The 14538-nt window shown below is 39.0% G+C and overlaps 1 protein-coding gene across 2 annotated transcripts in view; it reads right to left on the bottom strand.

The window, feature by feature from the left end:
* BCHE (butyrylcholinesterase) overlaps positions 1 to 14538 on the bottom strand; it is an 84318-nt gene that overhangs the window by 63370 nt on the left and 6410 nt on the right. For both annotated transcript variants that reach the window (XM_060242439.1, XM_060242440.1), the window contains exon 2: positions 3243 to 4767. In XM_060242439.1, the coding sequence (XP_060098422.1) occupies positions 3243 to 4762 (1520 nt within the window). In that variant the 5' untranslated portion in view covers positions 4763 to 4767. The remainder of the gene's footprint in view (positions 1 to 3242; positions 4768 to 14538) is intronic.

Genomic DNA, 14538 nt, shown 5'->3' on the forward strand with positions numbered 1-14538 from the left:
TCACCCAAGTAGGGTCCCCAAGGTAATGAACATCAAAACATGAAAGCATTTCAACATTAAAACATCAAGGTATTAAAATAGAATTTGTATACAGTGTATGTAAAATATTTAAACAATTCAATGGAACATATGAGCACACAAATGTGACCAAGAAGGCTCTTCATCAGATTGCCACCTTTCTAGGTATAGATGGCAGGGTCACCCTCTGATGATGACTGGAGTGGACAGGTAGGTTCAGATGGGAGTATGATAGGATTGTTAACCTTCAGGTGGTTGTTGGAGATCTCCTACTATAACAACTTATCTCCAGTTGGGACAGCAATCAGTTCACCTAGAAATAGGGTTGTGGCAACCAGCAGAGGAATGGGGGGTGACTTATGAGGAGAAAGAAAGGCCTAAGCCTCATTGCCAGTGTCACACAGAAAGTGATGTCATTATATCAGCGACTCTCAACACTGATATTTGGGCAAAAACTCTATTGTAAAACTGGCTTCTACTATAGAGGTTTTGTGCAATACCAGAGTGTTGCTTGGATGTTGCTGTTGTGATGAAGTCACTTCCTGTGTGACACCAGCGATAAGACCTAGGCCTTCTCCTTTCTCCTGATAAGTCTCTCCCACACTGGCCAGCTGATGAACAGCTGTGAGTAAGGCCTGGTGGCTGAGGACCTCTGCCTTCACTGTGAGGTTTGACAACCCTACCTGGGGAAAAAAAGGCCATTTTGGAAGGTCTATAGCATTATACCCCATTGAAGTCCCTTCCCTCCACAAAACCCACTCTCCTCAGGCTTCACCACCAAAATCTCCAGGTATTTCCCAACTCAGCTGGTAACCCTAGGGTAGGAGTTTTTTCAGGTATGCTAGCCTCAAGCTGTATAGGACTTTAAAGATCAGTGCCAGCACCTTGAATTGGGCCAGGAAAGCAAAATGGGAGCCAGTGTAGATGTAACAAGAGTGGAGTGATATGGTCCTCACAATCTACCTGGGTTTTTTTTTTGTTTTTTGTTTTTATCACATTGTTTTTATACTGTTGTTATCTTCCATGAATCCTAAATGATCCGGAGAAAGGCAGATTTATCAATACGTTAGATAAACAAATAAGACTGGCAAAAAAGGAGTGCATATTTCTAATACTTTTGGGACAGTCTGCCAGAGGATATCAAAAGAGCACCTCCCCTAGTGATTTTAGGGAACATTATAAAGCAGAGCTTTAGGAGGGGTTTTAAAGGAAGCTAAATATGTTCTGTGGCTGTAACTGGCTATGTTTTTAGCGGCATTGGATTTTAATGGTCTCATTGATTTTAATATGCTTTTAAATGTATCTGTTCCTTGGTACACATTTTGTAAAGTGCTTTGAGACCTCATGGATGGCAGGGCAGGAGACACAGGGTATAAATATTTAGGTAAATCAAGCTTTCCTCTATAAAACTTCACCTGCATCTCTTGAAAATATTTACTCAGTAGTTTTTATCAGGTGGACAATCTTCATTTTAATTTTCTCATTACCCAACAGTAAAAAATGGTCATAACATCTAATGGGTTGGATCTAGGGTGGCCAAATCCAGGTTCAGAAATACCTGGAAATTTGAGAGTGGAGCCTGGGAGAATGGAGGGACCTCAGGAGGGTATAACACCATGCACTCCACCTTCCAAAGCAGCCATTTTCTCCAGGAGAAGTGGGTTGAATGTTTTAAATAAATAAGTGATGTAGTCCAGAGATCAGTTATAATTCCAAGAGATCTCCAGCTCCCACTTGAAGGCTGGCAATCCTAGCTAGACCCAGATTCAATTTTCAGCTAACAGGAGCAGTGGGGTAATTTCTACCAATTCCATCTTCCTGCTGCAGATTCCTGATTTGCCTCTCATGCATTTCCTGAGGTCCCTTGTCACCTAGGGAGATCAGTAGGCTATGTTGGGTGAGGCAGAAATGTTCTGTTCTACAGGTGAAAATAACTTTCATGAGCAGAAAATGTAGTCTGGACACAACCCAAGGATAGGAACTGTCAATGATTTGCTACAGGCCACGGACCAAACAGCTCAACAACAACAAACTTGGGATATTGAATGCTTGTGGTCTTATCCTTTAAAGACAAAGGGATCATCACCACTCCTGCATGTCACCCTTCTGTTTGAATATAAAAACGCCACAGTGTTTTAAGAATTCCAATACAGACAACTTATTCCTGGTGCTGATCAGTTCCTTCCTTTCTATGTCTGTGCAATGGCAATGGGGTTTTAAATACTTGCAACTCGAAACTGCATCCTTCAGTTGTAAAAGCTGCTGTGACAGAACAAAAGTTTGGTTCTCTTGTAAGGTAGGCACCAGATGCCTATCTAAAATGTACTCGGTCTTGTTATAACTTCATTTGATACTGTGAGATTCCAGAAGTGACAGAAACTGGAGACGCTTGGCCTATGAGAACAATAAGTACTCCTTTGCATCCCTCAAAAAAGTACACAGCCTAGCCTTGACCTGGATAGCCCAGGCAAGCCTGATCACATCGGATCTCAGAGGCTAAGCAGGGCCGACTCTGGCAAGTACTTGGATGGGAGACCTCCCTGGAATATCAGAGCTAGAGCCCAGGGGCAGGCTTTATTCAGCCACCTCCCTGAATTCCTCCATGCCTCCAGTAGGTGTCAGTCACCAGAGGTCACGATGACTTCCAGGTGCACACAGGAGTAGCCTTATAGGAAGATCAGACTCACACACATGCACATATAAATACCGCCCCCCCCCAAAAAAAAAGTCCACAGCCTATCATATTATTTTGAATTGATACTTCAATTATCAGTATCCTTTACCATTGTTTTTGGCTACCACAACAACTCTATTGCTACTTCTTCAACACATGTACTAGTATCACCAGGACCACTAGGACAACTTATCAACAACAACAACAATAGTAATGCACAACAACTTATCTACTATAACAACAACAACAACAACGCATTAGTAATTTACTAGTAGCATTATAGTGCAATACTATATCGCATTACTCCCTTATTGATTTGAACAGACTTACAGTAGTCCTGGATACTAGTTCTGTTAGTAACCATTGTAATATTGATTATAGTAATGTACAAGTTGCAATAGTAATAGCATGCAAAGATAAACTCTTCATTTTGCTAGGCTTTGGAGGGGGGAATAACAGAAAAGGAAAGGAATCTTTTTCTTTAGGAGAAATAAATAAGAAAAGAAAGCGAAAAAAAACCAGCAAAAAAAAAAAAAACCAACAGACTTACCCAGTTTTTGCAAAACTTGCCCAGTATCTCATCATAGACCTACTCAGTATCTCCTCTGCTTTGGTATAATTGACTCTTCTCTCTAGAGGCAGTCCAAATACAAACTCTATTTCATAACCATGCAGTACTCCCATCCACTCTGGCCAAGGAAGTTTTGAAGATCTGTGCTCAAAGAAGTATAAGAAGGCAGTGTTTCCTGCCTCCACAAAATGTTTTATGAACTTGACCACAGGGCATATGAAATTGTAATCTCCAAGGACGTCATCCATGGCATCGCGGTAATTGAAAGGGTTTTGTTCATCTTCCCAGTCTGTATAGTGAAAGTGTATTGATTCCAAGCTGATATCATTAGTTTCTGGAAAGCAGAGCTTCAAACCTGCCCGGAAATCTGCATTGTTAATTAGACTGTTATTGTCTTTGCTGAAGCCAGGTGCTCCATATGCCAGGAAAACAGCCCCTTCGTCTTTGTTCACTCCCATAAGGATTTGTGTTTGTTTAAAATCCCCATTCTTTAGCAAGGTTTCTGGCATTTCAGTGAGAAAGTCCCCATCAACTACAGGAGTAAAATACAATTCTAGAAGAGTTCTGTATGTTAAGACAGAAACTTCATTGTCAAGTATATCCTGGGGATGTTTGCTTTGAAGACAATGGATGATCTCTGTTTCATTGCTACCTGTACACTGGAGGAGGTGAGCTAGAGCTAGTGTTCTTCTCCTAGCTTCAGAGGGCTGAAGTGCACCCCAAGGAGCATTTCCAGAACCACTTTGCATGATTGCCCGAGTGAAGAGAGGATAGCTTTTAGGAGAAAGGAGATGGTAGCTGACAGCTCCTGCTCCAGCACTTTCTCCAAATAGCGTTACACTCTTTGGATTACCTCCAAAGGCTGCTATGTTATCCTGGACCCACTGAAGTGCCAGCTGTTGATCAAACAACCCAGCATTTCCTGGAGCTTCCTCATTTCCCGGCAAAGCCAAGAATCCCAGTGCCCCTAACCTATAGTTCATTGAAACAACAATGACTCTTTCAACTCGGGCCAGAAACTTACCATCATAGACAGGTAGTGAAGATGTCCCAGACTGGAAGCCTCCTCCATAGATCCATACCATGACAGTTGCATTTTTAGGCCTGGGTGAAGGAACCCACACATTGAGGTAGAGGCAGTCTTCACTGAGGTTTGTGTTTGGGTTCCACATCTCTGATCCTGCAAATCCAGGAAACACATTGTCTCTGTTCTGATAGCAAGAGTTTGAATACTTGGTAGCATCCCAAACCACAGTCCATTCTTGTCTAGGCTGCGGCTTTTTGAACCGAAGTGTCCCAATAGGTGGCTCTCCATAAGGAATTCCCAGGAAGGCTGTTACAGTCCCACCAAGCACAGGCAAATTCACCCCTTTTACTCTTCCATTCTTAGTGGTGATGTCTGTATCATCTTCTGGGACCACCTTCTTGACAAGAATGTAGAGAAGAAGAAACCATATGAGAATTCTTGTGTGCCTGCATGCTCCATTAGTGCACATCATGATTCCTGAAGTAAAGACAAAAAGAGAGAGAGATTTTGGTGCAGGAATACAAATAATGGCTTCATGATAGGAGAGAGAGCATATAGCCTAAAGGCATTATCAAGAGGCCTATGCAGGGGAGGGAAATCAATCAGAAATGGTAGTCAAAGGAACACAAAACCAGGTTGCTGTATGGCCAAACAAGAGGCTAGAAGACAAAAGAATAAATAACAATGATGGTGATAAGATTTTGTAATTGCCTCTTAATGTCATTTAATGGAGAGCCAGTTTGGTGTAGTGGTTAAGTGTGCGGACTCTTATCTGGGAGAACCTGGTTTGATTCCCCACTCCTCCACTTGCACCTGCTAGCATGGCCTTGGGTCAGCCATAGCTCTGGCAGAGGTTGTCCTTGAAAGGTCAGCTGCTGTGAGAGCCCTCTCCAGCCCCACCCACCTCACAGGATGTCTGTTGTGGGGGAGGAAGGTAAAGGAGATTGTGAGCCGCTCTGAGACTCTTCTGAGTGGAGGGCAAGATATAAATCCAATATCTTCTTCTTCTTCTTCATTTAAAACAACCTTTTAAGATGAGTTTGAAGGTTTCTGCTTGGACAGAACACTGGAAAAATGTGTTTCAAAAAGATATGGGGGAAATGGCAGGGATCTCTTTATTTATTTATGCTTCATTGGATTGTTGGGTTCCCTCTTGTACTCTGAAATCAGTGACCCTGTGGGGTTTTCAAGACAAGAAACATTCAGAGCTGGTTTGCCATTGCCTTCCTCTGCATAGTGAACCTGGACTACTTTGGTGGTTTCCGATCCTATTTCTAACCAGGTCCACCCTGCTTAGCTTCTAAGATCATCCAACAAGACTGGGCTAGCCTGGGCTATCTAAGGAAGGAAGAATCAGGTGCAGACCTTTAAATTTCATGATGGGGGAAGCAGCAAGTCAAACACAGTTGTTGCTACTTGTCTTTCCACTGGGTATTATCTTTCCCTGCCTTCCTTTCCTGCAGCAAGCATTTCTTCTGGTGAACCATAGACACTGGGTAAGGGAGAGAATGGTCAGCAGGGCTAGATTGCGGGCAGAAGCAGCTGCCATATGTTGTTCTGTTTCAAACAGAGATGCAAAGATCTCCTTCAAGTATTGGGCTTAAGAGTCTGAAGCCCTTCTAAACTGCTAGAGAATTTCTTCCTCGGATCTCATTTCCACTCAAACTGAACAACCAAAGGAAACATCAATAATGTTGTTCAGCTTTTGTGTAGGTTTCTGAGAGTCCTTTCCCTTTGGGCCCCTGTTTTCAGAAGGAAATATGAAGGATAGAAATATTTTAAATACATACCATGTTAAGGTGCTGGTAGCAACATGGAACATGCAGACACAACACAAACAGATCTATTTACGCAACAGCAAAAAAAGTATGGAACTGAAACCATATGTAAAAGGCAAATATGTAAATATAAAAAGTGGAAACCACTCATTTCTGCTATGTTCAAGTTTCTTATGTTCTCTCCCTCTCAAAAACAAACAAACAAAAAACTCTGATACTATCCTAGTTTTGTCAAACATTATTTTAGAAGGTTTGCCTTTGTTTTGATTAATGTTGACTCCAAGACCTGGAACTCAATAATTTATTAAAATATAGATCCCCGGCCTAATTATGTGAAACTCAGATAATATAGAGAACACAATCAATAGATGTGAAACAGTTATGATAATAATAAAAAAATCAGTTGCTAAAGCATTTCTAGCAAAGGATTTAGCATGAAACACAGCCTGGGATAAATGTTATTTTTCACTCTCCTCTGCATCAGGAGTATCCTTCATAGGTTAAAACAAATTTTATTTAGAAAAAAAATTATATTCTGCCTCTTCAGGGACCTGCTCAAGGAGACTCACAGTCTAAAACATCACAACCAAAATGACAGCATAAGAAACAAACCAGGGGCATAACCCCCCCACACACACACCTAAAGCAGCCCAAATGATAATGAGCAGTCCAAAGTGATACTCATAAAACAGTCTTCAGGCCCAAAATTTTTTAAACCTGTTTAAAAAGACATGTGGTCAGGTGCCTAAAGGAAAGCAAGGAAGGTGCCAGGTGAACCCTAAAAGGGAGGGTATTATTCCAAAGGCAAGGTGGTCACTACTGAAAAAACTCACTTCTGCAGGTAGGGGAATAGATAGCTGCAGGGCTTTTATTGTAGAAAAAGCCCAGCAGGAATTCATTTGCATATTAGGCCATACCCCTGACATTACCATTGTTCCACACAGTGCTTTTTATAGGAAAAGCCCAGCAGGAACTCATTTGCATATTAAGCCACACACCCTGATGCCAAGCTGGTCAGAGCTGTGTTCCTGTGCGTTCCTGCTTAAAAAAAGAAAAGAAAAAAGCCCTGAATAGCTGCACTTTAGAAGAGATAAAAGAACAGTAGGTGGCCTGTCAAGTACACCTGATCTTTAGGACTTTAAATATAAGAACCAATACTTGAAACTGAGCCCAGAAACCAACAGGGAACCAGTGCAGATCTTTCAGCATGGATGTAGTACAAAGAACAGTGGGAAGAATAACACTGCACCACACTGGCTTTTGCCATATTCAACTGATAAACTATTTTAAAATAGTTGTTATGTGATTGAATCTACACTCCAGTGGAGAAGAAGGCCACCACCACATTTCAATCTTATCGAAGTTCCCAGGCTGTTTTTTTAGAGCAGCCACTGTAATTAATGTTTAATGCTGGTTTATCAGTGTGCAAATGCTCTTAAGAAATCAAGTAAACTTGATAGCGGAAACTCAGTGTGAAGAAACAGAAAATGGTTTACAAATGCTCGTGGGTCCGATTTGCACAAGCAAGAGACAAGAGCAAAATGGTGTTGCGGGTCATAACAGCAGAGAAGAGAAATTTGAAATCATCCTGAGTCTTCACTGAGATTGCTTTAAACAGCCTGTTCCAGGTTTCTGAGTAGTACTTCTAGCCTTAAAAGGAGTGAAGCTAATTTCTGTGGAAAATACAGCTGTGCCTCTCATTTAGGGCCGTTTTGCTTATTGCCTGCTTAGAGTTGAAAGCTGAGAGGGGAAAATAGGAACATTTTTGCTTGAAGTGCTTCCTAAGTATGTGAGTGCATCAAAGGAACAGAAGGAGAGAGGGGAGATTATCAGAGACAATATTTCACAGATTCAGTCAAAGGCAAGAGCAAATAAAAAAGCCATAGCATACGGGCTGAGTATTGAGAGGAAAGGGGATTCAAAGTAATAGTATGTTTTATGCAAAGCCTCTTGGGGTGATTCATAAAGAAGTGTAGAGCACTATCTCACATTAATCTAGCCTTAAACTTTACCTATCTAAGATCTTCCTGGGACTTGTACACTTGTGAACTTAATATGCTTGTCAGGTGTTTTGTGATGACAAAAATGGCTCTGCATTGTGTATGGATGAAAAGCTTGGACAAGTAATGTCAGAAGAACTGAGTTCTGATCCCTAAATCAGTAGCGGTGAGAGAACTGTCTACCTGTTGGGAAGGGAGATAAATGAAGCATGAAATCAGGCTTCCCTGCACAGGCGAGAGCCTGTGGCTTAGTGGTAGAGCATCTGCTTGGCATGCAGAAGGTCCCAGATTCACACCTTCAGAAGGACCTCCATCTCTCTCTCTCTCGGCTTGACTTCGCGAACAAAGATTTAAGAAGGGTGCAGTAGTCCACGTCCGCAGGCTCGCTGGTGGCTGACAAGACCAATGCGGGACAGGCAGATCCGGCCACAGTGGCTGCAGGGAAAAGTCTGATTTGGGGTTGGTGCTGTAGCAGTGCGATTCTTCCTCAATCTCCTTTTGTCCTCAAGACCAGCTATGCGTGTGTTCTCAAAGGAAGAGACAGCCTGGTGGATGGTGTGCCTCCATGCTTTGCGATCTGAGGCTAGGTCAGACCACTGGTGATGGTTGATGCGACAGGTGCCAAGGTCCTCCATACCTTCAGTTAAAAGGACCAGGCAGTAGGTGATGAGAAAGACCACTATTTGAGACACTAGAGAGCTGCTGCAAGTGAGTAGACACTACTGATCTTGATGGACCAAGAGTCTAATTCAGTCTAAGGCAGGTTCATGGTTCAGATCAGATGTCCAGTATTACTGCCCAAGTAAAGAATGTTGATCTCTCGTTTGTCAAGTGCACATATGGTGCATGAAGACTCTGGAAACTGGATACCTAGGGATTCTCCCCTCCTTCAGAATATTGCCCTTTAAGTGTGATGCTACCACTGCCCTTGGAGCAAACTGAAGAGGCCTCAGAGAGAGTAGTAAGGCTGTTTGTTCACTCTAACACCCTATGGAAGATTTAGGTGGGAATTCATCATTGGCCTTCCCTTCACAATTGCTGTTATTCCCTACAGGATCCTGCAGATGGCAGTGGGGCTGATGTCTCTTCAATCTCCCTCAGTTCTGCAGCTCTCCAAATGAATCCTGGAACAGTCTGTTTTATATTAATTTTTTATTTCAATTTACAGACATACAAACAAAAAAAATATAAGCTATATTTGTTTGTACTCAAAACCATACATTTATATACATTATGCAGAATGTGCTTAAATTTACTTTTAAAATATTTACTATTTCACTTCTATTTAAATACCTTTCTATCTTTTCCATTTATCCTCATATCTATTAACATTTTCATTATAAAGTCTGTATTGCCTATATATTTCTAGCTAGGTAGCTAGCTATCATTCTGTTTTGATTTGATTTTTGTTGCAAATAGTACTATTGCAATGTCACCATTTACTTAAATTATTCACTGTGTAATATTGCTTGGTAAGATGTTTAGTAGCATACGTTTTGGGTCAATAACAACCTTAAGTTTTAGTATCTTCTGCATTTCTTCATGTATCACTATCCAGTATTTTTTTGCTGTCTTGCATGTCCACCACACATCATAGAATGTTGAGTTTATGTTCTGACATCTCCAGCACTTCTTGTTACAGTTTTTACTTGCTTTTGTTATATTTTTAGAAGTAATATACCATCTAAAGAACATTTTATGCAACTTCTCCCTTAATATTTGACATTTAATAAACTTAAATTCTTTAATCCAGAGATTTTCCCAGAGCCTTGTGTATATTTTCTCCAAAATTTTGCATCCATTTTGTCATGCAGGTTTTTTTTACTTGCTCCCTTTCAATTTCATACTGCAATAATGTTTTATATATTTTTCTTAATCAATATCTTGAATCTCTGGTAATTAATTGTTCAAAAGTTGTTTTCTTTCTTAGTCAACCACCTTCTGTAATTATTTATTCTTTCAATTTGATCATATAATAACCATGAAATTCTGTTTCTTCATCTTGAACTGTTTGCCGGGTCTTATTTTTCCTTATTTGTCCATTATATCCTCATAAGTTATGTGATCTTTTTTCCCCCTTGTACTATTGTCATAGTAAATTAGGCTTCCCAATCCCCAGATCCCAGGGGGGATCCCCCAGTTTTACAGGCTTCCCCCTGCCCCTAGCCAGCTGGCCAGTGGGGGAAGCCCCGCCCCCACAGCCAGAATGCAGCTCTAGATCTCTAGCAGGTTTAGAAACCTGCAAACAGATCCGTTTCAAAATGTGTGTCTGTGTGCCTTTAAAGTTGAGCAGGAAGTACTTCATGAGAAGGGTCAGCAACACAGTCCCTTGGTTTGTTTTGCTTTCATTTCAGAGCAACTAAGTGTGTGTGTGTGTGTGTGAGAGAGAGAGAGAGAGAGAGAGAGAGCAGCGTAGCCCCTGTTTTTTCCGATGTCAATGTGGAGGAACCAGACGCAGTAAATGTGTGTGTGTGTGAGAGAGAGAGGGTTGCCAATCCCCAGGTTTGGAGGCCCTCCCCCCCCGCTTTAGGGTCATCAGAAAGTAGGGGGGGGGAGGGAAATGTCTACTGGGCAATTATTCCCTATGGAGAATGATTTCCATAGGGAATAATGGGGAATTGATCCAAGGGTATCGGGGGCTCTGGGGGGGCTATTTTTTTGAGGTAGAAGCACCATATTTTCAGTATAGCATCTAGTGCCTCTCCCCAAAATACCCCCAAGTTTCAAAAAGATTGTTTCGGGGGTCCAATTCTATGAGCCCCAAAAGAAGGTGCCCCTATCCGTCATTATTTCCTATGGAAGGAAGGCATTTAAAAAGGTGTGCTGTCCCTTTAAATGTGATGGTCAGAACTCCCTTGGAGTTCAATTATCCTTGTCACACCCTTGCTCCTGGCTCTGCCCCCAATGTCTCCTGGCTCCACCCCTAAAGTCCCCAGATATTTCTTGAATTGGACTTGGCAACCCTATAGTAAATGTCGGCAGGGGGTACCAATGGTGAGGTTGGTGGACTTTGTTTCTGCATTGAAGGCCATCTGTCAAGATATGATTATCATCTTGCATTTGAATTATTTTTTTAGCAATTTCTTAATCCATTGATAATTGTGTATTCCTTCTTTAGTATCAATTGTCTCCAATTTAACATACCTTTGATTTGAATTTGTGATCCACTCTGACACCCAGTCTAGTGTGGTTACTTTGTGATACGATTTGATATTTGGTACAGCTAAACCTCCTCTCTTTTTTTGTCCTGAAATCTTATTATTGGTGTTTTTCCCTCTATACAAAATTATTTATCATTCTTTGCCATCTTTTTAATAATATTTTCATCTATATAAATTGGTAACAATTGAAACAAAAATGTAAACTTTTGTAATATATTCATTTTGACTACAGATATTCTTCCTAATCATGACATTCTCAACATTCCCCAATTTTGTAGGTCTTCTCTATATTTTTCACCAATCTTTTTGATAGTTATCTTTATAAAGATTGTCATTTTGTCTTGTTACATATATTCCCAGATACCTTATTGGTTTATAGTGATAACACATTTTATTATTTTTTTCTATTTCTCCTTCTACTTTAGTTGCCACTAATAAAATCATCTTTGTTTTCTTTTTAGTCAGTTTATATCCAGAGTAAGTTCCAAATCTATTTAATTGTTTCATTGTATATTTCAGGGAAATAGTTGGTTTTATAAATTCTCATTTTATATTCTTCTTTATTTTTATTCCAATAATCCTTATAGCTTGTCTAAATTTTATAGCCAATATTTCCATTACCAAAATAAATAATAACAGTGATATTGGTCAACCTTGTCGCATTCCTTTTGCTATTTCAATTTTTTTCAATTAGAGAGCCATTTATTAAAATTCTAGCATGTTGTTTTATATAAATATTTTGCATCCAGTTTAAAAATTCTGTAGTTTATATTTTGTACACCTTTCTTTAAAAATACCCAGTATACATTGTCAAAAAGCTTTCTCTGCATTTAGGAACATAAATGCAATTTCTTATCCTTTTCTTCTTTATTCAATTGGTTTCAATAAATAAATATCTAATATTATCTTCCATATATTTTCATGGAATAAATCCTATTTGATCTTCATGAATTAAATATGGAATGTATTTTCTTAGTCTCTCAGCTATGATTGTTGTAAAGATTTTATAATAGTGAGATTGGTCTTGGTTGTGGTGATAATGGAGCATTCCCTTCTTTTTGTATTAACGTTGCATTCATTTCCTGCCAAGTGAATGGTATGCATTTTCTCTCTTGTATTTCATTTATTACTCTTTGCAAAGGTATTGCTAATATTTCTTCAAAAGTTATATAATAAGTTATTGTAGGGCCATATTATCCAGGTGCTTTATCCTTCTTGAGTTTTTTATATATACAGTATATAGCATAGTTCATTTCTTTTATTGTTATTACTTCATTCAGAATTCTTCTATTCTCACATGTACATCTTTTGCCAAACATCTTCCAGTTCTAGAACTCCCATATATCTAAATATATTCTGAAGAGTGTTCCTCCAACATTTTTTGATCTAACACCTCATTCATATCCCCAAAAATCAGATTCTCTCCTTCTTGAAAGTCTAATAGTGTTTGATTTAAATAAAATAAAATCATGTGTAGTATTATTTGGAGCATATATTGATGCCACTGTCCATATCTGTCCTTCTGGTAACCTAATCTTCAAGATTGGATAGCTTCCATTTTATTCTTTTTAGTTATTTGAGAACTTCCAAGCTTTGCAATTAATATATATTGCAATACCATTTTTCTTCATTTGTGCAGAAACTATGTATACTTTGCCTAATCTTTTGCAACTAAATATATGTTTTTCTTGATCTTTTAAATTGTGAGTTTCTTGGACAGTCCTGGAACAATCTTGAAAATACCACAGGACAGCCAGAAATCACCATCATGTGGGAGTACTGTCCAGCAGAGAGACTAACTTCCATAAATTGTGAATAAACAATTTTGTGAATAAACAATTTTATTAGTAACATATGGTAGCAAAACTATATCTACAACTTATAAAAACTTAAAGTAAAAGAAAAAACTTTCTACCCCATATCTTACTTTTCCCCCACCCCTCCCCCTGTAACTTGACCCCACCAGTGTTATTTACTTACATTAATTGCCCATTTCATCATTTGAGATTTCACTACTTCATCTTCTGTAGACCATTGTAAGAGTAATTTGTATACTTTTGAAATTAATTTCTCATTATCTCCAAGCAAAACTCTTTCCATTTCTGTTTGCTCCTTCCTTATTCCTTCAGTTTTGATATCATTCTCCACCAAACTTTTTATTTGTTGCATTTGAAACCAATCATACTTGTAATTCCGTTCTTCTGCAGTTTTCAGTTCTATTTTTCCACTTTGTATTTTTAATAGCTGATTGTATGATAGCCGTTTTTCTTTGGCTATTTTAGCCGTTATCTTTATCACTTCAGCTGGCACTATCCATAAAGGTCTCCTCTCATCACCATATTTCTTATACTTCATCCATACATTTAATAGATTACTTCTTATATAATGGTGAGAGAAAAGGCCATCCATCTTCTTTTTCCCATAATATAAGTATGCATGCCAGCCAAATTTTTTTCCATGGCCTTCCAACATTAAAAGTTTTTTATTTAACAACGTTATCCATTCTTTCATCCATACTAAACAAACTGCTTCATGATACAATTTCAAATCTGGTAATTGGAATCCACCTCTCTCTTTTGCATCTGTCAAGATTTTCATTTTAATCCTTGGTTTCTTCCCAGCCCACACAAATTCTGAAATTCTCCTCCGCCATTTATCGAACTGTTTAGCATCTTTCACAATGGGAATAGTTTGAAAGAGATACATTATCCTTGGTAGAATATTCATTTTTATTGCAGCTATTCTACCCAGCAATGACAAATTGAGCTTGTTCCATTTTAGCACATCTTCCTCTATTCTACGCCATAACTTCTCATAATATTCTTAAATCAATATTTTTCATTGTTATCTCTACCCCTAGGTACTTTACCTTAGAGGTAACTTCACAGCTCGTTAGTCTTTGTAATTCTTATTGTCTGTTTATCTGCATATTCTTGCACAAGATTTTAGATTTTTCTTTATTTATGTAAAGTCCCGCCAACTCCCCAAACTCTTGTATTTTCATTTATAACAAAGGTGTAACTTGTATGGGGTTTTCATTTATAAACATTATGTCATCAGCAAATGCTCTGTACTTGTAGGTATAGCCTTTTATTTGTAATGAGACATTTGTTAAACAAAGAAGTGGAATGGAATCTGAAAAGGCTCCAGCAGAAATCGTTTGAAGGGGCAAATAAGACGGGAAAGTATTTGGCATGGCAATTGAACAAAAAGAGAGAAAACAAAATAATTAGTAGGATTGTGATAGATGGAAGAGAAGTAGTTACTCAAGAGGGAATAAAAAGAGAATTGTTTAAGTATTATGCCAAG

This window comes from Heteronotia binoei, chromosome 6, assembly GCF_032191835.1.
Source record: "Heteronotia binoei isolate CCM8104 ecotype False Entrance Well chromosome 6, APGP_CSIRO_Hbin_v1, whole genome shotgun sequence".
NCBI classification, from domain to species: Eukaryota; Metazoa; Chordata; class Lepidosauria; order Squamata; family Gekkonidae; genus Heteronotia; species Heteronotia binoei.